Source organism: Hyalella azteca, unplaced genomic scaffold (assembly GCF_000764305.2).
Source record: "Hyalella azteca isolate HAZT.00-mixed unplaced genomic scaffold, Hazt_2.0.2 contig17389, whole genome shotgun sequence".
Lineage (NCBI taxonomy): Eukaryota > Metazoa > Arthropoda > Malacostraca > Amphipoda > Hyalellidae > Hyalella > Hyalella azteca.
Window position 1 is genome coordinate 9,904 of NW_025947173.1, and position 22,451 is coordinate 32,354.

The 22,451-nt window shown below is 37.8% G+C and overlaps 3 protein-coding genes across 5 annotated transcripts in view; 1 reads left to right on the plus strand and 2 right to left on the minus strand.

The window, feature by feature from the left end:
• Positions 1-4,772, plus strand: part of LOC108671816 (U3 small nucleolar RNA-interacting protein 2) — a 6,153-nt gene extending 1,381 nt beyond the window's left edge. The window contains exons 2-9 of one of the 2 annotated variants that reach the window (XM_018159403.2): positions 1,369-1,576; positions 1,789-1,945; positions 2,220-2,317; positions 2,530-2,651; positions 2,846-3,039; positions 3,374-3,571; positions 3,829-3,971; positions 4,174-4,772. In XM_018159403.2, the coding sequence (XP_018014892.1) occupies positions 1,369-1,576; positions 1,789-1,945; positions 2,220-2,317; positions 2,530-2,651; positions 2,846-3,039; positions 3,374-3,571; positions 3,829-3,971; positions 4,174-4,733 (1,680 nt within the window). In that variant the 3' untranslated portion in view covers positions 4,734-4,772. The remainder of the gene's footprint in view (positions 1-1,368; positions 1,577-1,788; positions 1,946-2,219; positions 2,318-2,529; positions 2,652-2,845; positions 3,040-3,373; positions 3,572-3,828; positions 3,972-4,173) is intronic. The other variant, XM_018159404.2, reaches the window with a different exon arrangement.
• Positions 4,773-4,900: 128 nt separating this feature from the next.
• On the minus strand, positions 4,901-11,520 carry LOC108671817 (protein CLP1 homolog). Of its 2 annotated transcripts, XM_047885250.1 has the most exons (10): positions 11,188-11,520; positions 9,729-9,890; positions 8,714-8,821; positions 8,568-8,632; positions 8,121-8,191; positions 7,723-7,893; positions 7,243-7,430; positions 6,674-6,893; positions 6,013-6,103; positions 4,901-5,469 (listed from the first exon to the last, which is right to left on the minus strand). In XM_047885250.1, exons 1-10 carry the CDS (start codon positions 11,266-11,268, stop codon positions 5,358-5,360), a joined length of 1,269 nt encoding a protein of 422 aa, XP_047741206.1. In that variant the 5' UTR covers positions 11,269-11,520; the 3' UTR covers positions 4,901-5,357. The 2 variants fall into 2 exon arrangements, with proteins under 2 accessions (XP_047741206.1, XP_018014894.1); XM_018159405.2 differs by lacking the exon at positions 8,568-8,632 and having other exon boundaries at positions 8,649-8,821.
• A 438-nt stretch (positions 11,521-11,958) lies between these two features.
• Positions 11,959-17,837, minus strand: LOC108671815 (ras-related protein Rab-2). The gene is made up of 4 exons (XM_018159402.2): positions 17,672-17,837; positions 16,955-17,130; positions 16,278-16,458; positions 11,959-16,171 (listed from the first exon to the last, which is right to left on the minus strand). The coding sequence occupies exons 1-4, from the start codon at positions 17,717-17,719 to the stop codon at positions 16,076-16,078; spliced, it is 501 nt and encodes a 166-aa protein (XP_018014891.2). The 5' UTR covers positions 17,720-17,837; the 3' UTR covers positions 11,959-16,075.
• Positions 17,838-22,451: the final 4,614 nt, after the last annotated feature.

Consider the following 22,451-nt stretch of genomic DNA (forward strand, 5'->3'; position numbering starts at 1 on the left):
CTTCAAACTATGGCCAGTCATGAAAAGATCCGGTCAAATGACACGCTGTCTCTTATACACATCTAGATGTGTATAAGAGACAGTTGCCACACACAGTGTCGGAATATAGGGATTTGGTAGGTTTGCATTCTAAAGGCTTTTATATAAATATGGCAACATTTTGTGACGTTTCATCGTTGCTGGCGCGTAGTACGGTGTTTTGCAAGTCACATAAAGCAAACACAACTCAAGTAACGCATGCGGTTATTTTTTTATAGTTTTTCATTTCTCGATGCGTCCTTAATGTGTCGGAATATACCGCGTTTACCCTATTTTTATTCTCCTGAATTCCACCCTACTGAGTTAGTGCTCTATAATTTTCTGACTTTCACTTTGAATGACAATACCACAGCATACCTACAACTTACAAGGAGAGCTGGTCTGCAGCTGAAGACCAATCACTCATTCTAATGGACGGTAATGGATGGTCCAAAGTGGCAAAGCAGAGAGTTTTTTAGACTCTCCCGCAAGTTCATTTTTAAGTCCTATAATTAGACCAGTAAAGTAGCTATTCATGGATACCATTATTATCTTACATAAGAAATTGGTTTAAATCTTTGGAAAATGAGGAAATTAAGAATGAACTGATTCTAAAAAATCTCTGGTTTGTCACTATGGATGGTCCTAAATCCAAATTGTTAGAGTCACATGATTACATGCATCATTCATGATTTTCTAAGTAATAAAACATTGCTTTCCAAACATCTTTCCTAATTATTCTAGTAGTAGGCCTTCCTAAGAAATTTCAATTGGGCTTAGGGTAAACGCGGTATATTCCGACACATTAAGGACGCATCGAGAAATGAAAAACTATAAAAAAATAACTGTATGCGTTACTCGAGTCCTGTTTGCTTTACATGACTCTCAAAATACTGCGCTATGTGCCAGCAACGATGAAACGTCACAAAGTGTTGCCATATTTATTTAAAGGCCTTTAGAATGTAAACATACCAAATCCCTTTATTTCGACGCTGTGTGTGACTAAATTTGGCACGTTGTGAGACAAATTACGGCCGCGCTTCAGACTCTACTAGTACGTAATTCTGACATCCTTGTGTTCGAATTCCGATCGCTGTGTGAGCTGTATTGGAAAACGACAGGGCTTTGAATTAGAACACTATTGAATATTGAACACTACTTAATTAGGCTTTTAATTAACAGCTATTATAGTCAAATGGGGTAAGACAGGATCGCAGCCTTCATGGGGTAAGAAAGGACCGGCCCATAGCATGCATTCTAATTGTACTGAATTTAATTTGACAAAAAGAATATGTTAGAGCAATTCAATAATTGAGATTGTTGAAAATCTAATGTTCTTAAATATTACAGAATTTTCCAAAAAGAAAGAGAGGAAGCAAATTTCAAGATGAGGAAATTGAATCTTCAGCATCTTCTTCAGATGAGGAACAGATTGAACATATCAAGCGCTTCAAGCCTGATGATTCAATGGTTCCTGACAGCGATGAAGAGCATGAAACAGCTCAAGAGAAAAAAGAACGCCTTGCTAATGAATATATCAAAGAATTAGAAACAATGAGTAAGAGAATGTACTTATTTAAATTTTCATATTATCTATTTTGAGAATTTTTTGGGGGTTATTCATGTTAGATTTATCTTATCTTTTTAAATCACCATAACTGTTGGCACTTCAAATCTCACCCTAGTAAAGTTACATGCAGTCAGTGACAGTACGTATGTATTTTCATTGCTTCTCTTTGCTTAAGTAATTCATTACATAAATCTGAGCAGAATCTTTGGCTGCTGAGGATGCAGATGACAAAGAACAACATTCAGTCTCTCTTCAGCAGCAGCTCAGGGAAGATGTTTTGAAGGCATCTGGCAAGTTGCACAAAAAAGTTGCCCTAACTTATGCAGCTGCAGAAAATCATACAATCTCAATACTACAGTAAGTTTTCTACTTACGTATATACATTTTCACACAAAATTACTATCTCAAGTTTTGTTTGACATTCTTAAAATAAGTTTTGTATGACCATTATGATAGCAATATTCAATTTTTCATTTTAATAATGTTCTAATGACAAGTGGCTTGATATTTTTAAGATATATAATCACTCACTAACATAGTAGCATATTTATATAATTGTGTGCATTTTTTTATTATAGTTAATCGTTTATTCTAAATTTTTTCTTTCCTCACATGTGACCTTGTTTTACAGGTGTAAAAAATTTCAATGGAAAACCCTTACTTCTATTGCCATCAACCCAACTGACAACTCTATTTTTTCAGGATCACTTGATGGATCTATTGTCAAGTGTGAGTATATTCATGACTTTGCCCAATGCAATTGTGGGTTGTACTAAAATAAGGATATTTAAAATAATGGGTATTAGTTCAATGTACGTTAAACTAATGAGAGCCACTTATGATTCATGGAATGAGAGTATGAATCTTATTGTTTTTAGGTAGCCTCAACCTAAGCCGTGTTGGGCATGTAACCCTCAAATTTTTGTCTTCTACCCCTACAGATAGTATATTCGGTGAAAGATTAGGTGTCATCAAGAGCTTCCATCAAAATCCTTCTGAGACAGAACCTCGGCACAAAGCCGCTGTTTTTGCATTGGCTATTTCATCAAATGGAAAATATTTGGTAAGTATATTCCTCAAAATGTTTTTGTTGTATTTTAAATTATTTCAATCTAAAAATTGTATTGAGTAATTATACACTTGAATATATAAAATTTGTGTTGTGCTCTATATGCATTTGAAATTATATTTTAGTACTTTATTGTTTTTTCATTGCATGCAGATAGCCATTTCAACATTTGAACTTGTTTAACTAAGGTGAGTGGTGACGAATCAGGCATGATTTACGTCTGGGAAGCTGAGACTCTTCGCTACGTTGATAAGCTCAAGAGACACACTCGGGCCGTGACTGGCCTCGTATTCAGACGTGGTACTCTGACTCTCTACTCCTGCTCCCTTGATCGTCTTGTCTTTGAGTGGTGCCTCGAGAACATGGCGTTTGTTGACAACTTGTAAGAAGTGATATGTTTTCCTTGTAAAGCAGATTTCACCTTTTTCCTGGTTATATAGAACTAATTTTTAATTGGAGTATAATATATTGTTTTTGACTTGAAATATTCCATGGTATAGATTTTGAGTGACAATTGTGCAGGAAATTGTAGTTTGTAGCTTTTTCACATGTTTGCAAATGTTTGTATTTAAAAATACTTTTGTGATGGCGAGCATTCAATTTTTGGCCTTCCAGTGCATTTTCAGGACGCATTTGCATTCTTCTGGGTTAAAAACAGCCAATATCGCTCACAGAAATGTAACATTTTTTTCTAATTTATTAGATTATTTTCACAGAGGAGGCCATAGCTGTGGAGTACTTGGCATAGACGCTTTGTATCGGCCGTCGTGCATCACTGTAGGAGGAGCTGATGAAACAGTTAACGTTTATGCTATGGAAGAGGACAAGCAGTTTCAGTTCACCGGCAAACAAGTCTCCATAGACGGCGTCAAACTCGTCAATGAAAACACATTCCTCACTCATGGCCAGGACGGGTTCGTGGAGCGGAGAACAATGTTGTCAATATTCCTTATGACTTCGTTCTTCAAATTTAAACTAAGTGTACAACAGAAAGCTTTTAACAAAATTAACATTCATTATTAAAATCGAGCAAGCTGTGCAAGTGAACTTCAACAGACATATTGTGATCTAAATTTTTTGATATCCGACACAATTTCTGATGAATTATTCTATTGCTTGAATGTCAACATTCGGTATCATATTTCTAACGTGGTCCCGTAATATTGTTCAGGTCGGTGTGCCTGTGGTCAACCAACAGGAAGCGGCCGTTGCAGCACCTGAAGGTGACGCACGGCTACATCGCCCCCCACTCCCCTGAACCTCAATGGGTGACTGCCTTAGCGTCGCTTGTCAACACCGACCTCGCAGCTTCCGGTAAGACTTCCTACTTGTATCTGCTGACTCATTCTTATTTCAATCCATCCCGTCAAAATTAAACAATCGTATCTTTTCATGATTAGTGACAATTTTTTCTCGTCGTATTTAAATGATTGTGTTTATATTTATAACTTGGTCCACCAAACTTTTTTGTATCCCTGTATTGTTACAACGGAAGGATTTTCTTGGTCTGCGCCAGCAGGTTCAGGCGACGGCATGATCAGGCTATGGCGCGTCGACGCCCAGGCGCACAAGTTGTTCGCTCTGCAGCGTATCGCCATTCCTCCTGGGTTTGTCAACAGCCTAGAATTTACGGCAGATGGATCCAAGCTTGTCGCTGCTATCGGTCGTACACATAAACACGGCCGTTGGTTCGTCAACAAGAAAGCTAAGAATTGCGTGGTAGTGATCAGCTTAGTGACCTTAGAGCAAATGCGTTCAAAGCCTGGAGTTGATGTTAGCACCTCATCTGATGACGGAAATGAAATAGAAGTCAGCCAGAATGGGGACGCTGGTAGTGAAAATATTGACGTTTCTGAGGGATCTGATGAAGATAATGAAACCGAGTGTGAGCAAGAAGAAAACAGTGATGGTGAAGAAGATGAAAGTGGTGAAGACGAAAAAATATCAGATGATGACAGCGACGGAGAAAATAATGCAGATGGAAGGAGAAAATCTTCTCGAGAATTGGATACAAGTGATCAGGAAGTGAACATTCCCAGAAGGAAGTCTCTTGTGCTTCTAAAACGAAGGCGTTAATCTCAGCGTTGATTGAATAAACAACTTCTCATGTTTTCTCAATATCGTTTCAATGCGTGTATGCTCGAAAACATTAATAGAATACTTATGAACAAATGGTAAGCGATAAAGTGTGGTTAATTTTAAATTTGCGAGCCGAAAGACGAAGGGAAGAAGGCAATGATGCACACATTTGTATTCACATTTATTAAAAAATGTTGAGATGGGTATTAGGTCCTTCACTGGACTGTACAGATTTTCAGTATAAAATGAAAGCCTAACTATTGGCAGAACCTAACAGATGTCATCAGTCAAAAATTTTGATCGGTGATCCCAAGTTTCTAGTCTGTGGTTTCGGTCGACCACCAGATCTTGCTACCATACACAAGTGGATCGTGGAATGACAACAACATTTCCGGAACAGTATGAATGAATACAGCTAAAATATCGGTAACCGAAGATCAGACTTGTTATATTTACCACCAACTTCGTAATAAAGTTTTTTGTCCTTTTCTTCCCGAGGCGAACCGGGTTGAGATGGGAAGGTGTTGGTCCAAGTTTGTGTTGGACATATTCAATTATAAATGTGATAGAATTACCCGAAATGTTAATACGAACCGTTTTGTCATCTCGATAGGGATCAATTTATGCCGAGTCTATAAACTGAGTTTGTGTGAGAAGAAGTAGAGTGTCTGGTAGCGGCTTTGGATGGGGAGACAATACCTTGAGCACGCCGGCACTCTCGTCTACATCGACCCTGTACGACAAGCTATAGTTAGCACGTCCAAATTATCACATACTACACTCCTAATTATGGTAAATAAATATCACTACCAATTAATATATATAATTGAGCTTATATTCAAGATATTTGATCACAAACAACATAAAATGTCATTGCCCCAATATAAAAATGAAAATCAATCCAGTGGTCTAAATTAAGATTCAGTTAACATTACTGCTTTAATAGCCAATTTTATACTTGACTGAGGAACCAAAAATAAAATTACCATAAATGCATTTTTCAACAAGCAATCAATTTAGAAAAAATTACATGCGTTATTGATTGCATAGCTGATTTAAATAATGAAATTCAACATGTAAGTAAAAAATATAACTCAGTACTCACTGCAGGGAGTGACAGAGAGCGCATTTTCTCGTCGACGAAAACTCACGGACGGACGGACAGACAAACGGACATGGCGAGCACAATAGTGCATTTTTTCCATAAATGAGAAAATGCGCTAAAAAGACTACAGATTAGCTTACGGTAATCAGAGTTTAATAAAGAAGCACTCACACACAGATGAAGCCCATAACATTGGCAGTGAGCAGGTCCGCGGGTTCAGTGGCCATTGACAGTGCAAGCAAACAGTGCTTCACTTTGTTCCCTGCAAAAAATCGGGGCAATATTTCAACAGAGATTATAGCAGGAAACTGTACACGAGTACATACATAAGGAAGAATTCTGACAGTTTGGTACTTCTCCCAGATGCAAGTACTTGAGCTACGGAACAACACTGGGTGCCGTTCTTTTCACGCACAGGCGCATGCACTACAATAATTCGTTTTAATCTATCAATTATGGCAGAAATTCCGCCCATTCAATAATGCGCACGTCAATTTATCGTATAAAAAGTACACAGATGTCAATGTAAACACAGTTTCATTTAAGATCATATTGCTATAACGTAGTAATAATTCGATATTATATGTAAAGAGCAAAACCAACTAGGTACTCTGCAAAATGGCTTCTGGCGGAAATTTGCATCAAAGGCGGAAATCACGAAATACAATATTGATGCTGTTTAATAGGGTTAGAAAAAATGACAAATACAGTATGGCTGCACTATCAGAGGAGTTATAATGAATTAAGTACAGTATGACTGCAGTATAAAAGGTGATAAAAATAATCAAATACAATAAGGCTGCAGTTTCAAGGGCGCTACAAACAGACTCACCTGGCTCTACAGGCACAATTTTAGTTCTATGATCATCTACTTTCATGTCGCAGGGCATACAAGAGGCAGGCAGCTCCGGGGCACCGATTTTATAAATCTTCACGTGAGAAAATTTAACATCGAACGTGTGGGGATGGAATTTAGTTTTGAGGCCGTAAAAGTAGCGCCGTATTCGCTCGTCTCTGTCGGTGGCTCTTACGTTTCTTGGCCGAGTGACGACCTGACGGCGAGAAAATCATTGAAATCATTTTGTAACTATTCCCGACTCGTTATTAAATATTCATACGGAATCATAATATAACACAAAGCCTTCCTTTAAAATACATGAAAGAGGAGACATGTGACTGCAATGAATATTTTCTACACAATTTGTCCACTTCGTACACAATAGCAACATGGATCGTACGGAAATCGTAGTAGGTGAATTTCGTTGCATTGTTGTGGGTATTGTCATATAAGTAAATAAAAAGATAACATATTAGCCCCACACTAATGGCCAATATTTGGCTTGACTTTCCCGCTTAGAATTGATCTACAGAAATTCGCCAAGATTACGAGTCATCGCTTACTCCGCCACTCTTCGGCAGGTACAAAACCCTAATGAAGGGAATGTCCTGCACGAGGTCGTTGTAAAGGCGCTCCTGATCCAAGACGATGATGAGGTCCACTTCAAAGGACTGGGCGATGTGGGTCACGGACTTGTAGCCGTCGCCCATGACCCACCCACATGTGTTGATGATCGCTCCTGACACCGAGACTGAGACAACAACAATTTCCTTATTAGTCGTGAAGAAGGTCATGAAGTAAGCTTTTTTGGGAAAGTAAAGGTGGATTCTGTATTATTTAACTGCAAGGACGAGAATCGAGTCGCGAATATAGCCTGTCAATCAGAGTCGGAAATGAACTAATCCAAGGAAAAAGCTTTATACATGGCAATGAATGGGATAACTTCCAAGGAACTTCTAGCAAAATTCACTTCCATTCGATTGCGTGTGTCGAATTAGGGTTATCAGCACTAGCACAAGAACTAAAACAATTTGTGACGACACCTTTCTTGTTGGAGGCCATTTTAGCGTGTATGTCAGAGCCCATCTTCTGCACGAGGATGTTGTAGAGAGTCATGTTACTGGATGGAGTCTTGTCGCCGAAGCTGTAGACCAGGGGCGCTTCTTGAGAGAAGCCTTCTCGTACGGACGCCGCTCTCTCCACAAGCACAGCACCTAAAGGTTAATAATTTATTAGGTCAGTCGGTGATTCATGCAACATAGGACATATTAATATGTTCAATCACAGGCATGTGTCAGGGTTTGTATATAGTCATAGTTTTATCAAAAGTGCGCATATGATATATTTTTCTCATGAAAAATCCAACCCATTAATAAGCTAGTTCATATCATAAGGAGAATGAAAAGCATTATATATTCTGTGTATTTTTCTATGAACTTGCCTAAGGTTCCAGGTACAGACAAACTGCTTTGCCCGACGTCCAAATCCACGTAAATCGGCCGACGTCCAAACCTGAAAAAAGATAAACCTCGTAAAAATGGTTACCTTAACAGAAGCAGCATGAAATGCAATTAAAATTAAAAATACTTTGAGAACGCAGAAGTAATATTCTTCCTAGAATGAAATGGCTATTCATTCGCTACTGACAGAAAACAAACACTGAAATATTCTCAGATTCTGTTACTCTTCATCCATCGAAACGAGCATCCTCTTGAGGAACTCGAGCTGCTCGCCGTACAGGCGGTACTGCACAGTGGACTGTCCCACGTCTCCAGGCCCCACCAGTCACCACCATGCAGACCACTCACCGTACGGCGTAGTTCAGGAGTATACGGCACAGCGTGGACTTCTCACGTCCCCAGGCCCCACCACCATGCAGACCACTCACCGCACAGCGTAGTTCAGGAGTATACGGCACAGCGTGGACTTGCCCACGTCCCCAGGCCCCACCACCATGCAGACCACTCACCGCACAGCGTAGTTCAGGAGTATACGGCACAGCGTGGACTTGCCCACGTCCCCAGGCCCCACCACCATGCAGATGGGCCCGCGCGCGTGGCTCGCCTCGTCGCTGCTGCGCGTCGCGCGCTCAGCGTTGCGGCGCAGGCGCTCGAGGCAACCGTGCGTGTTGAGGTACATCACCTGGGCAGTGGAATCAATGATGGTGTATTAGAGTCAACAATGATGCAGTGGAATCAACGATGTATTAGAATTAACAATGATGCAGTGGAATCAATGATGATGTATTAGAATCAACGATGGTGTATTAGAATCAACGATGGTGTATTAGAATCAACGATGGTGTATAAGAATCAACAATGATGAAGTGGAATCAACGATGTATTAGAATCAACAATGATACAGTGTAATCAACGATGATGCAGTGGAATCAACGATGATGTGTTAGAATCAACAATGATGCAGTGTAATAAGAAATAATGCAGTATAATACAAAATAATTTTGTAGAATCGCCAGTGATGTAGCAGAACTAAGATGTGTTAGAATAAAATATAAAAAAGTATGGCCGAGAAACGGGGCTTGGTGGCTATCAATGTAGTGGAGAGGAAGACCAATGATAAATGCGTTTGATTTAGTTTGCTAGAGGTTTTTACTTGAGTTGATAAGAGCTACGAAACTAATAATCATGAAAATGGCAGGTCTACTTCGGTAGGTTGTGTCCCCACATACCCGAGAGAGCGTGGTCAGGTTCTCTACAAGCTTTCATCCATTCAGGGTCCTAATTAAAACTCAAGTATACTCCATTTGTAGGGCACAAACACACGCAAGGACTCGCTTCCCCAATATTAACCAGGAATGCAGTCCCCCATATCAACATAACGGCCTCATGTCTTATGATATAAAAAAGTCTATCAATAAAAACTATTAAAGACATTTATATTACAACATTAATGATAAATATAATAGACATGTTATAATAAAAATAATACTATTGAACCTGTTAAAGAAAACAATAAGATATAATTAACAATATTATTAGACGTGGTCAATTTAAATCGCGTCTATTAAAGTCTGATGACGAATGTTCACCATGGGCGTCTCGGTGGCGATGTAGGTGCCCGTAGTCTTGCCCATGAGCCGCAGCCTGCAGCCATGCCATGTGAACACCGCCACCTTCGCCCCCGGCAGGAATGTGTATTGCTTGTTGGGCGCAAGCTCAGTGCCGAATATTTCGGCTTTGCCGTCCAGCAACTGCAGAGCAAAGTCAAATAATAAAATAAATAATAATAGCGGTTTCAGCGTTTATTAGGCCGTAGGCCTGTCGCCGATTCTCAACATCGCAGAACATTCACAGCTTGTTGCGGTCTCGAACTCGCAACTCACTGCTACAATTTTGCTGTGCTTAACCGCCCGGCCTCCTTGCCGATTCTGACCAGAAACTGGCGCACGGAGCAGGGATCGAACCCGCGCCTCTCTGCTCCAATCTCGGTACGTACTCTGAACTTTAACCACTGGGCCATCAGTGAGCAAAGTCAAGTCACAAGTAGTAGAATGTTTTGCTAGCGCTTCAGCCATCAAGCTATTTCGCAACAGAGGTCAAAAGATAATATTGCCAGCATGGCGGACGGAATCAATAATTAAGAATCTCAAGTTAATCATCACCCACAAGGGGCGGAAGGTCTCAGATGTCCAGCCCGCTGAAGCTGGCTCGCAAGAAGCAGCGTTATCATCTCAAAGAGACGAAGTGACAAGGAGGGACAGGTGAAAAGCAACAGAAACGAAGACACTCGAACAAGAGGTCGCTTACACGGGACGTTCCCGCCCGCACGAGAGAGACAGAGAAATTTAATGCGAGGAATCCTACCTACATAATAACTTAACCCCACAACTGAGACCTGCAGTCAGACACCGCGAGCTCAGCGGTGGGGCGCTCAGGAACAATGCCCCTAGGAGCGCGAAATCCCATAAGACATCTGACGCGCACAGACACGCGTCAGAAGTCCCCCCAAAGAGGGACCAAAGTCAATCTACGTCATACAACAATCAACATATAAATTCGTGGTTATGTAACTCGGAGAGAGATATTTTAAACATTTCAAATGCAGTGGATGTGCTATGTTCAGAACGCTACAGCGACAAGCACTTATAATCTTTAGCTTCATAAATAGACTAAATACTTCTACTTATCACTTCAAAAACAAACGTGAAAGAAAAGAAACAAATCTTTCTCGAAAAATACTTAATCAAACAGCGGGCAAAAAACTGTGTTTGCGATAGTTTTAATTCAATCATTTTTCGTTTAATTATATAATAAAGCGTGTCTGACGGAAAATCACATTAGATTCAATCCAATTGTTTATTTATCGCAAAATGCAACCGATGTTTATATTAACCATCCCATAGTAAACAAACTGGATCGCAAGAGACTTAGAAGCGCGAATCTCTCATATCCTGATAGTTAACATCAATGATACTTTAAGAAATAATTACACACTTCAACTGAGTTGCAAACATTTAATTTGTTTATCTTGATACTATAACTTTTCACCTTCAATGATACGTCCTCAGCGTCTCGCTCGGCCTCGAAGCGCAGCTCGCTGTCTTGCTGTAAGGTGAAGTCGTGCTCCATATTTAAACACTTGCCGTAATAAGGACTAAAGTGCGATTATAAAATATTTCACTACAATTATTATTAAACGCAAAGATTCATATGATATATATTCCAAGATTCATAACGCAAGTAGTTGGCCTTAACATCTGAAACGAGAATAAAGTACAAGTACACTTGGGGCTATTATAACGTGTCAACTTAGGTACAGTCAATGACGGACACTTAGGATACTGACGCTCACAAGTGTACAAGCCATCATAAATGGCATAGAACATCTTCCACGTGATGCAAAACTTCGTTCAGCATACAATCGCCCCCGAAAATTGAATTTGCACTTTTTTACTACTTTGGTGACAACGAAGAAATCAGATACGAATTGTTTGAAAGTGGTGAAGGAATTACTAAAAAAGTAAGACGAGATCTAAATGAAGTTCCGAACAGCATGAGAAATAAAACCTTTTGCTATCCACCACACTTCAAATGTTAGGACGTTCAATATAAATAAACAACGTTAAGCTCTTATTCCATAAAGTTAACTGTCATGTATTATAGAACAGAAGAGCAACTGGCTCTAGTTCGAAAGATTCCCTACGTAGGAGTGTTGAGACTCGGATAAGCCCGGAGGAACGTCCAGCTTCCTCTGCAACCTAACGAGTTGCTCCTACGGGGTCTAATATCAACCAATTTAGGGGTAATAAAAACTCCAGGTATAGGAACAGCGCCTATATTTAAAGGGATATTTTTCACACTCATTCATTTCCAAACGTATCAATAAACCGATTAAGATGGGAAGCCAAATTCAAAGTACATGAATAAAGCACATGGCAAGCGCTGCAAAAGCGACGATGCCAATTGACTGCCAGCAAAGAATTCATCCACTGCTCAGTTAACGAACAAAAAAGCTAATTTAAACAAACTCTGCATTGAATAAAGTACTCTATACCGGAGCCATCACCATGGACAATGACTTTACACCAAGTGCTCTTAAAATCGTCCCAGCACGTGACTCCATGGAATGTTATTTTGGGCACAAACAGAATGGATGTCCCAGTATTCATAGAGGTTAATTAGAACTGCGCGTGCATTGCAGTGCCACCATTACGTTCAGTTGTCAAACAATACCAAGAGATTCATGAAGAGAATGAGAGATAAATTTCGGTTTGCAGAGCCTCTTGTCGCATAATTACAGGGAGGTATTGTGTATATAGAGAGTGATGGTGCCCTAGAAATAAAGAAGTTCACATCAATGGACACTTATGTACTACTCCTCTCACGAGGGCAAACATGAATCATGCGTTGAAACTAATATCATCACACACGTTCAGAATGGATGATGTAATTCTACCATATGTCCATCCATTCGTATTCATTATGAAACGAATACACCGGCTATTATATAATTATTCATTTATATATATTAAGAGAAGATATAGCTTTATATAATAAACGGAAAAATAGGCATAAATCAACACAAATCAATACAAAGTAAAGTTCCACCATTCAATCTTTCTTGTTCATAGAATCTCGACAGGGTTTAGGTTTCTCATGGAAAAGAATTAGTTCGTAAATGATATTTATTCAGGAGAAGTTAAGCAAGCGCAAAAATTAATAATCAAACCGACCGAGAACCAACAAACAAAATTTGCAAGAGCTCAGGCAAAACATTGAAACAAGAAACTGCTTCAGGGATCGGGTGCTTGAGCTTAAAGTACAGCATTAACAATTCTCTTTCAATAATTCAATACAAAATAATATTAGAGGAAAAAATCACAGGTTTCAGTTGAAACGAAAGAACATAAATTTTTTCATCTTCGTACTTGAAAGGTAAATAATAATGAAAAAAAACTGTAGGTGTCGCGGACCCAAATACGATGACAACTGCTACGCAGGGCTCTTGCTGCCGGCCGCACACGTGAAAACGATGCGATCTAGGCACACGATATGATAGCTACTTATTAAACAATGGGCAAGCTTGGTGGTCAGATCAGCAGATTAATGTTAATAGACAATTGTAAGTCCTGCACTACATCCTGTCGATGGAAGGAAAGGTGACTGGCGCGTCACTAACCCGTTTTGGACAGGGGTGACACAAGACTAAGACGTTAGTGTGCAGTAGACAAGACAAGACCGCAAATCACTTCCTAGATACTGATTCAATTACAGACTCAAATTGAAGTTGAATGAAAACAGATAACTAGAAAAGCGTTCGATTGGCTCCAAAATGTGAGGGCTCAGTATAGTAGTAATGGAACATGACTTGGATCAATATACCTCGAGGCAGATCACACGTCGTCCGCAATCTGTGGTTACCTCAAGCTGTACTCGCAGTTTATCAATGCTTCTATGCTCTGCTAACTTAGAGTAACTTATGAACAAAAATTGCTATACGGTATCGTAAAACTCTCGTTTAAGGTTGACATATTGACCATAATACTGATACACCACAGGCGTATTTCCGACTAAAAAGCTAATTTCAGAGAACTGGAAAGGTTTAAATTCTCTAATCTATAGGAAATTGTTAAAAAAACATAGGTATATTTAATGTTTTCAGGCGTTCTGATTGCGGTACTAGAAAATAAGATGGGTTAGTTAACACAGGGAGAATTTGGTTCACAGTACTAACGTGACAGAAACCGTACAATATATTACCTAGAGCAGCGAGCGGACAACACAAGCAAGCTATACACACAAACAGCAGGAACCCAAAGAGGATCTTTTTAATCCAGGCCCAGGTTTCGTTCCTCTGATATACATAAAGAAATTTGTAGGCAGTCCATTTTTAGCGGTGAAATTTGCGGCTTGAAGACGCTGGAATTTTCAGGTAGATTCATTTGTGGGTACAAGTGCGAATTTGCATTCAAATGAAAACAAAATAGCTACCATTATAAAAACCCACTGGATGAATGTGCGAGGCGAGCATCCATGTACGAGCGCTGAATAGAAGGCTAAACAAAACTTTTCTAATGTCTGGTGTAAAACTGTGCAAAGAATTCTTAGTTGAATTCAAGAATTCAACAAAGTTAAATTTGAATGAAGATGACTGAAGTCTTCCATTTTAACAAGAGCTTTCTGTAAGTGTAGAAACAACGAAACTATTTTCATGAATAACAATCGTTTCAAGAAACAATCATGACAAAAGTACAGAAAACACAATGAATGTCGTACCGCATTCAACTCAGAACCTACCATCTTACGATTGTAATAAACTCTGGGAAATAAGATACACGGATAATACACAACCGTAGTGACGCTGAAAACAAAAGCGAGGTGCAAGGAGTCGAACCCATCTGAAATTGATGCATCTTAAGCTTATTCGAGGTGCAATTAATCTGAATTAAAAAAATGATTCAATCATATGTTTAATCGTTACCCATGCCATGATAATAAATGAGTAGAACAGTGAGCTGGCAGCAAATATAGATCGATTTCAGGCTGGGTGAATGCTGAAAACAATAGCAATAATGTCCTGCTGGTAAATTGCTTAGAATAGCGGCGACAAGAGAAACAAGAAGGAAAGCCAAATTATTTTCGTGACGCTTGAACATGTGAACCAAAATCATGAATAATTAGTTGATAAAGTGGCTGCAAGGAGAGCTAGACACAGCAACCAACAGTGGCTAACAACAGTTTCCTAGATGGCTTTAGGCGAGGATTCAATTTAATAGCATGCAATGAAGTATCCATAATAGTTGAACATGGTACACAAGTCGCAACTCATTCAAAGTATGAGGAGGTAACCAAAAAACGAACTAGCTTGCCACCATATCAAGCCACAAATGCTGCCGCTCGTTCCACGCATTTTATATTTAAATTATCTAATGCCTCGAGCCTTCCTTACGCGAATGATTGAATAGAAGGAACACAGCAACAGCTTCAACAGCATCTAGAGTCTGAAAAATTTCGAGTGCGCATCACTGCGCATCACTGATTACAAAATGATTACACTGATCGAGTGCGCATCACTGATTACAAAATGGTTCAATTTGGAAGTTTTTCACACTTAACAACGATATTTTGGCTGAAATTCCACCACGGAACGTGCTACTATTTCAGGTACTGAACAAATAAGGCTAAGAAAAAATTCCCAAGATAACTCTCTTAGGTGGCATGAGCTTTCGGTGCCAAATTTGTCCAAAACTCCAAGGTTAGACTAGGGAGAGAGCAAGAGACTACCTTTGCTAAGAAATAATCAATACCTCTCAAACCTAGTTACAGAAAAATAACTGCGGTGGCTAACCAGTTAGATTTTTCAGGAAAATTTCTGCATTATGGTACCCAGGAGCAAAAAATAAATTCTAGACACAGCGGCCACTACCAGCGCACACAACTCGTCATTGCGTTGATTTTCTGACGAAAACTACTTTCAATGTGCCTTGAAAATATCATGGAAAAAACAGAATTTGTATAATTCTAAAGAATTCTAAGCACCAAAACAGAAATGAACCGGCTGAGAAACATAGTTCAGCGTCTCATCAAAATAGTCTTGGGTTCTTTGATCACTTTGAATTAATTGACGAAATAATTCTAAAAATATATTTATCAAGTTAAGAATAGCATTGGGAAAAATACTCATGCCCTTCTTTTCACAACTATGAGATTTTGTTCTTATTGCAATAAGCACTAAATATCATATTCCAATCAGGCCTAGATAGATCGGAAAGGCATAACGAAATTCGTCATTCTACGTCAAGAAAAATTTCTAAATGGCCGATAATTTTGTGAAGGCTAAAAACTTGACTACACACGACATGTAAACGGTACGGTGAGGCGCAGGAGATAAGCTACACACGTCCTGCTGGCGAGACGTCCCGCACTGCACTGGCGCTTAGCAGCAGGTTGAGCCCTGACCGCTGGCTGCCTGAGGACCGTTGATGCCAGAGCCGCTAGGGGAGTGCTGGGGACCAATCTTGATGCCATTTGCCTGTATAATGAATGATTAACGTAAGTAGAGCAACAAAAACTAAAATGAAAAACCTAGGTCTAAAGGTCGGTAAAAATGTATATGTAAATATAACAAGACGATTTACCTCATTGTGGACATCAAAAACTCCTTCTTGGATCTTGATGTAGATCTCTCTGGCGGTGTCGATAAAGGCCTCTTCGACATTGGCGGCCGTCTTGGCCGAGGTCTCCATGAAGACCAGGCCGTGCTCGCGAGCGAACGCCTCGCCCTCCTCACGTTTCACTTCACGACGCGAGTCCAGGTCACTGAGATAAGAGAATGAATTTAATATAAACCTATCCTCTGCAATACACATTACACTTTTGGGAGAGAAGCTCAGTAAGCCTTCAATTCGGAACAAGACTCTGGTGGGCAACAGGAATCCTAGATGTGTGAGTTGACAGAGAGCTGGAGCGCAGGGCTTGGTGCTTTATCAGCTATCAAAAGCTGTCACTTTATGTAGCTGTCTTCACACTACCACACACAATGAGTGATTTTATGTGGCTTATGATTGTTTAGCAATAGGTAGGTATCAGGACGACTTTGTCTTAAAGCTTGTTTGCATTCTAGGCCTAAGCTAACAATTAAGAGATCTATTGCAGGAAATTTTCCTCTTGGGATTCATTTGCTTCTTTAAAAATGTTTGAGCAAAATATTCTTTCTTCAGAAATTTCAAAGTTCTTCAGAAATATCAACATAGCATATATCAATATACAAGAGTACCTTTAAATGAAGAAAGTTGCCTATAGTAGAGCAGCTAACCTCTTGTTGCCAATGAGCATGATGACCATATTGGAGTTAGAGTGTTGGCGAGCATCTTCCAGCCACTGGGTGAGGTGATTGAAAGTATCGCGCCGAGTGATGTCATAAACAAGGAGGGCCCCAGCCGCACCACGGTAGTATGAGCGAGTGATTGACCTGAAGGCTTCTTGTCCAGCCTGCAATACATTTAAATTAGTTCAGTGGTGCTGTCTAAGTGAATGGCAATACCATATAAAAGAATTACCAACTTCCAGTATTAGCATAAGGTTTCACTTTCATCCTAATGAAACAGCAAAGAGTTTTCACTCAGTCATGAAGCATGATTTTTCCAGAGTTATCACTATTAGCAAACTTTGAACTTTTTAGCACATTTGAGCATGTGCTGGGACAAATAGATAAATTAAATAGTTGATGAATGTGTACATATGAACTCGCCAAAATTCTGTGTTACAAATGTAAAATTTAGGATACAAAACAAGCAGGCAATATCAGCTGATTGTCACATGTCTCATTGAGCATCCCATGTATGTCAACTCCCCAAATATTCTGTATTATAAATTTAAAAGTTAGAATAACCATACAAAATAGCACAGTTGGATTGTCTCATGCTTCATTGAGCAGTCAAGTAATGTTGCAAAATAGTGAGTTGTGAACATGTCAGAGACAATTTTAAAGCCACACACAAAGACCTCCAGGACTCATTGAATCATTACTTACTGTATCCCAGATCTGTAATTTGATCTGCTTGCTGTCAATAGTTATCATTCGGGCACCAAACTCAACTCCAATGGTCAAGTCATGGACGGGTTGAAACCTTTTGTCAGTGAACTGCAGCAAAAGGCATGATTTTCCAACTCCTGAAAAAATAATTATAAACACAATAGTACAATTTACAGAAGTTTTGTCTTTTAAAGCAAATTAAATAGCTATTAATTAGGCTATGACATTGATAATAATTCTAACCTAAAATAAAACCATCACGTTTGGAAGGTTTAATGTCCCAATATGTAGGACCCTAATGTCAGTTAACAACCCAGATGGGAAAATTGAAATAGAAGAACAATAGATCACCCAACATAAACCATCTTTGTATGTGCTTGTTGCTTACACCCATGTCTATTGCCCATTGATAATTTCACTTATACTTAACATGAGCAAGGAATTGTTTTGCAAAACACCAAATATAACAAAGCAGTCACCTGGGATATTTAAATACGTCAATATCATATTTTTACACTATCATCAATATAAATTGAGAAAATAATACATCAAAGCAGTAAGATTTTTGTTGCCAAGTTATATCAAATACTTAATAGACCAATACATTGTGCTGCAAAAATTTGACCCTAGCCAAGATTTTTTTACTTTCAAGCTAAAAGATTCGAGGTAAAAGTTACAATTTTTGCACACCAAAAAAAAAATAGGATAAAGTTAAAAATAATATGCATTTAAAATTAATTTTCAAAGACAATACTTCAAAAGAATCCAGTGTCTCCAATGTTACACATATGCCATGAATTTCTAATTTTATTATCAAACATTAAAAAACTAATTTGTAATTTCATTTCTAAAATTAATTTTTTTTCCAATTTTTTAAAATTATTTATTCTGTCAATTGATTCATGCATTGTCTCTAACTTTACGCGAGTGTGCAAAATTTCAGATTGATTGGAGAGGTAGAAGTGTTTTAAATATCGATTATAAGATTTGTAGCAGACAGACAAACAAACAAGAAATGAAGTTAAAGAGAAGTGTTGTAATAACCAAGAAACAGAGTTTACAGCTACTGGGTGGTCACTGATAAAAACGCCTAAGCTACCACCCTCCAATAAGTACAATGTATAAACTTTAAAAACAGAATAATGATAACTTTTTCCTCATAGTTGTTCCCAAGAATTCAATAAAATGAACCATCAAAATGGGGTAATAAGGGATGGGCAGGGTAAATCAGGACAGTCCTCCATCATGGCACAAAAAGGTTATAGCAGCAAAACTAATATTGCAATACCGGTACTAAAAATAGTGGTATAAACTTTAAAATTTTTCTTATCTATGTAGCACAAAGCAAGTTATGAAATCAACACTAAGTAAACTAACTAATTACTAGCTCTAAAAAATCCCTTAAAAATGTGTTAAAAATGATATTTTGGAAAAAGCACTTCTGCTAAGGTCTGTAGTAACAAAAAATACTTGCCATATTAAAAAATTTTACTTGGAAAAACTTGCAGACAGGAGCTAGCTTAAAAATTTCATTGACAGGATTTATGTAGCTCAATTGAGAAAAAAATGCTGGTCATTTCTGCAAGACAAGTTATCAAGGGGATCATCAAGGTAAAAAATCTGTTAATTTGGCTTTTCCATTTTCTTGGCTCATTTTAAGCCTGCTGAAGAGGTGCATCTAATGCAGCAAACTGCATGTATGAGCGCACTCTAGTTTCTGCGGAGGTTGAAATTAAAAAAATATTTAAAATGAACATTTTTTAGCAATATGTACCAAGATTTCTCTAAATTAAATCTGTATTTATAGATCATTATTCCTGTTAATTGCAAAGTGTTTGCACTCTTTTCAAAGCTACAAACAAGATGCGTTCAACAAAGCTAATACCATGGATGTACTTCCAATAATTTTTGCACAAGGCTGTTTTGAACTTTTATAAAGTGACCATTTTACAACATTTACAAATTTTCAATTAAAAATTGTATTTATAAATCATTATTCTCATTAATTGCAAAGTGTTTGCACCCGTTTGAAAGCTACAAACAATACATGTTTAAAAAGAAAATACCGTACCATGGATGTACATGCAATATTTTTGCATAAGGTCATTTTGAACTTGTATGGAATGAATATTTTTTATATATACAAAAATCTATAAAGAGTCACATTAATAGCATTTTATTAACATTAAACTGGACAAGAATAAGTCTACAGACATGTGCTGGTACCTGAAATGTAACTAATTGGCAATGTGATAGCTTGGCCTCCAATATGAAGCAATTTTTTGGTATATTCTTTTTTCAATAAATTTTAATTATTTGGCTCCCCTGAATGATTAAAATTTCTAAATCATACCATCTTTAGGGGAACAATGGCTACCCTCCAACAAAACTTTTTTATTTACAGACGGATCATTTCGAAACTTGGTACATATATGTAAAACAGAAATCTAAGACCTTCTTGTTCATGTAAATTTTTTGAAAAAAATGAAGGAAAACGTGAAATTAATAGAAAACGGCAAAAAAGGGGGTACCGGTACTCTAAAAAGTTTATAACTTTTGCAAACCACATGCTACTATGTTGAGGCACATATCATTCAATTTGTAATAACAATATCTAGCGACTGTAGAGCTCCGATTTTTTATTTTCCTCATTGTTTTTTTTATTCACATTCTTCCCATTTTTTTTTATTTATTTTATAAAAGTTGAAGACTGCATTACACAAAAAAAGTATTGCATGTACATCTATGGTAGTAGCTTTGTTGAACACGTCTCGTTTGTTGCTTTCAAATGAGTGCAAACACTTAGTAATTAAGGAGAGTAATGACCTATATATACAGATTTAATTCAAATAAATCTTTGTACGTATTGTTAAAAAATTTTCATTTTCTATATTTTTTAAATTGTCTTACGCAAAAACGTGTGTTAAATTGTCTTACGAATAGCATGCACAGACATGCAGTAAACTGCGTTAGCCACGCCTTTTCAGCAGCTACAAAATGAGTCAAGAAAATGGAAAAGCCAAAATTTCTGATTTTTAGGGTAGGTAGCCGGTCCCCTTAAAAATCTATGTCCTATAATCAGAGCTGGGCAGCGCTACTTTGAAATGTAGCGGCGCTACCGCTACATGCTCTAAATGTAGCGGACGCTACCGCTACCTATACACCCATTAGATTGTAGCGAGTGCTACTGCTACTGTAAAATGTAGCGCCGCTACATTAGCCTCTACAATGGCCAAAATTATTGGAAATCTCTAAATATTTATTGTTCTACTATTGGGATTTACTCAATGCCCAAACATATCAATGCAACTTTATTGCAATTAACCTAACCAAACTAGAACGGGTTAGATACAGTAAATGAAAGATTAAAAGTTACAGTTATTTTTATGTTGTACCTTCCCTACATGGATATGTACTTTAATCTACCAATCTAAAAAATTATCCACATATACATATAAAAATCAGTCTTTTATTTGTATATATATATATATATGTTGATTATTTTTTAAATTGGTAGATTAAAGTGGACATCCATGTAGGGAAGATGAAACATAAAAATTACTCTGTAAAAATAACTGTAAGTACACTGAAACATGAAAAAATACCTGTAAGTGGTAACTGGTAACAACTTAACAAGTAACAACTAACATGTTGACACTAGTAACAGGCTGAGGTTGACAACATTACACCAAAATCTTTCGTACAGTTTATTCTGTAATTTAAATTATGTATGTATCATGCTGGTTTTTAAATAATATTTAATACTATTAAGTAAAATCTAAAGGCTTTATCTATAAATGTAGCAGTAGCACTGTAGTGGCATAACCTCATATCGCTACTTAAATATGTAGCAGGTGCTACCGCTACAGCTACATTGCCTTAAATGTAGAGCCGCTACCGCTACTGAAAATGGAGCAGCCGCTAACATGAAGCATGCTACTGCCCACCTCTGCCTATAATGATTTTCAAGCTACAGCATTGATAGATATAGTATTCAACTTGCAAAAGAAAAAAAATATCTAGCAATCTACCAATAATATTTCTTTATTTAGTTTTACTTTGGATTATATACTGAAAAACGGATGAGGAGAGAGGGTAAAATTATAATAAAAAAACATAAAAAATTGAAAAAATCATTGGTTGATTGCTAGATATGGTTTTTACAAATCAGATGTTACATACCGTAAAATGGGGTAACTTAGACAACTTTTTTTATAAATGATGCCATTTTTATACTAGCTAAATTAAACTTGAATTGAAACGTGAAAAATACAGGTCTATACTCTAGCTTCACTTACCATAAATTGCTGGCTCCTGTCTCTCATAATCTTTATGTAATTTCAAAAAAAGTGATGGTCTTTGTTACCCCAGCTCTTGGGGTATCTTAGACTGGGTGGTAAAATCAATTATATTTTTTGGTCAAATAACTCCAAATAACTCCAGCTTTTGGTGCATTGTAGTAGAACTTTTCTAGTTACATATGCAAATGACAAACTTGAGGAAAGTGTCATTAATTTGCTAATGGACAGCGCCGCCCCATAATGGGGGAAATGTGACTACCTAATGGCAGCCCAGATGGGGTAAATATTGAATGGCTTGAAAATTAAGTAAAAATTACCATATATAAGACTCTGTAGAGTCTGAAACATAAAGAAAAAACATAAATAGGCTGTCAAACATAAAATATGTTATATATGGTAATTTTATATTAACTTCCAAGCCGGTCTATGTTACCCCGTCAGGGCTGACATTAGGTGGTCTAAGTTCCCCCATTTGG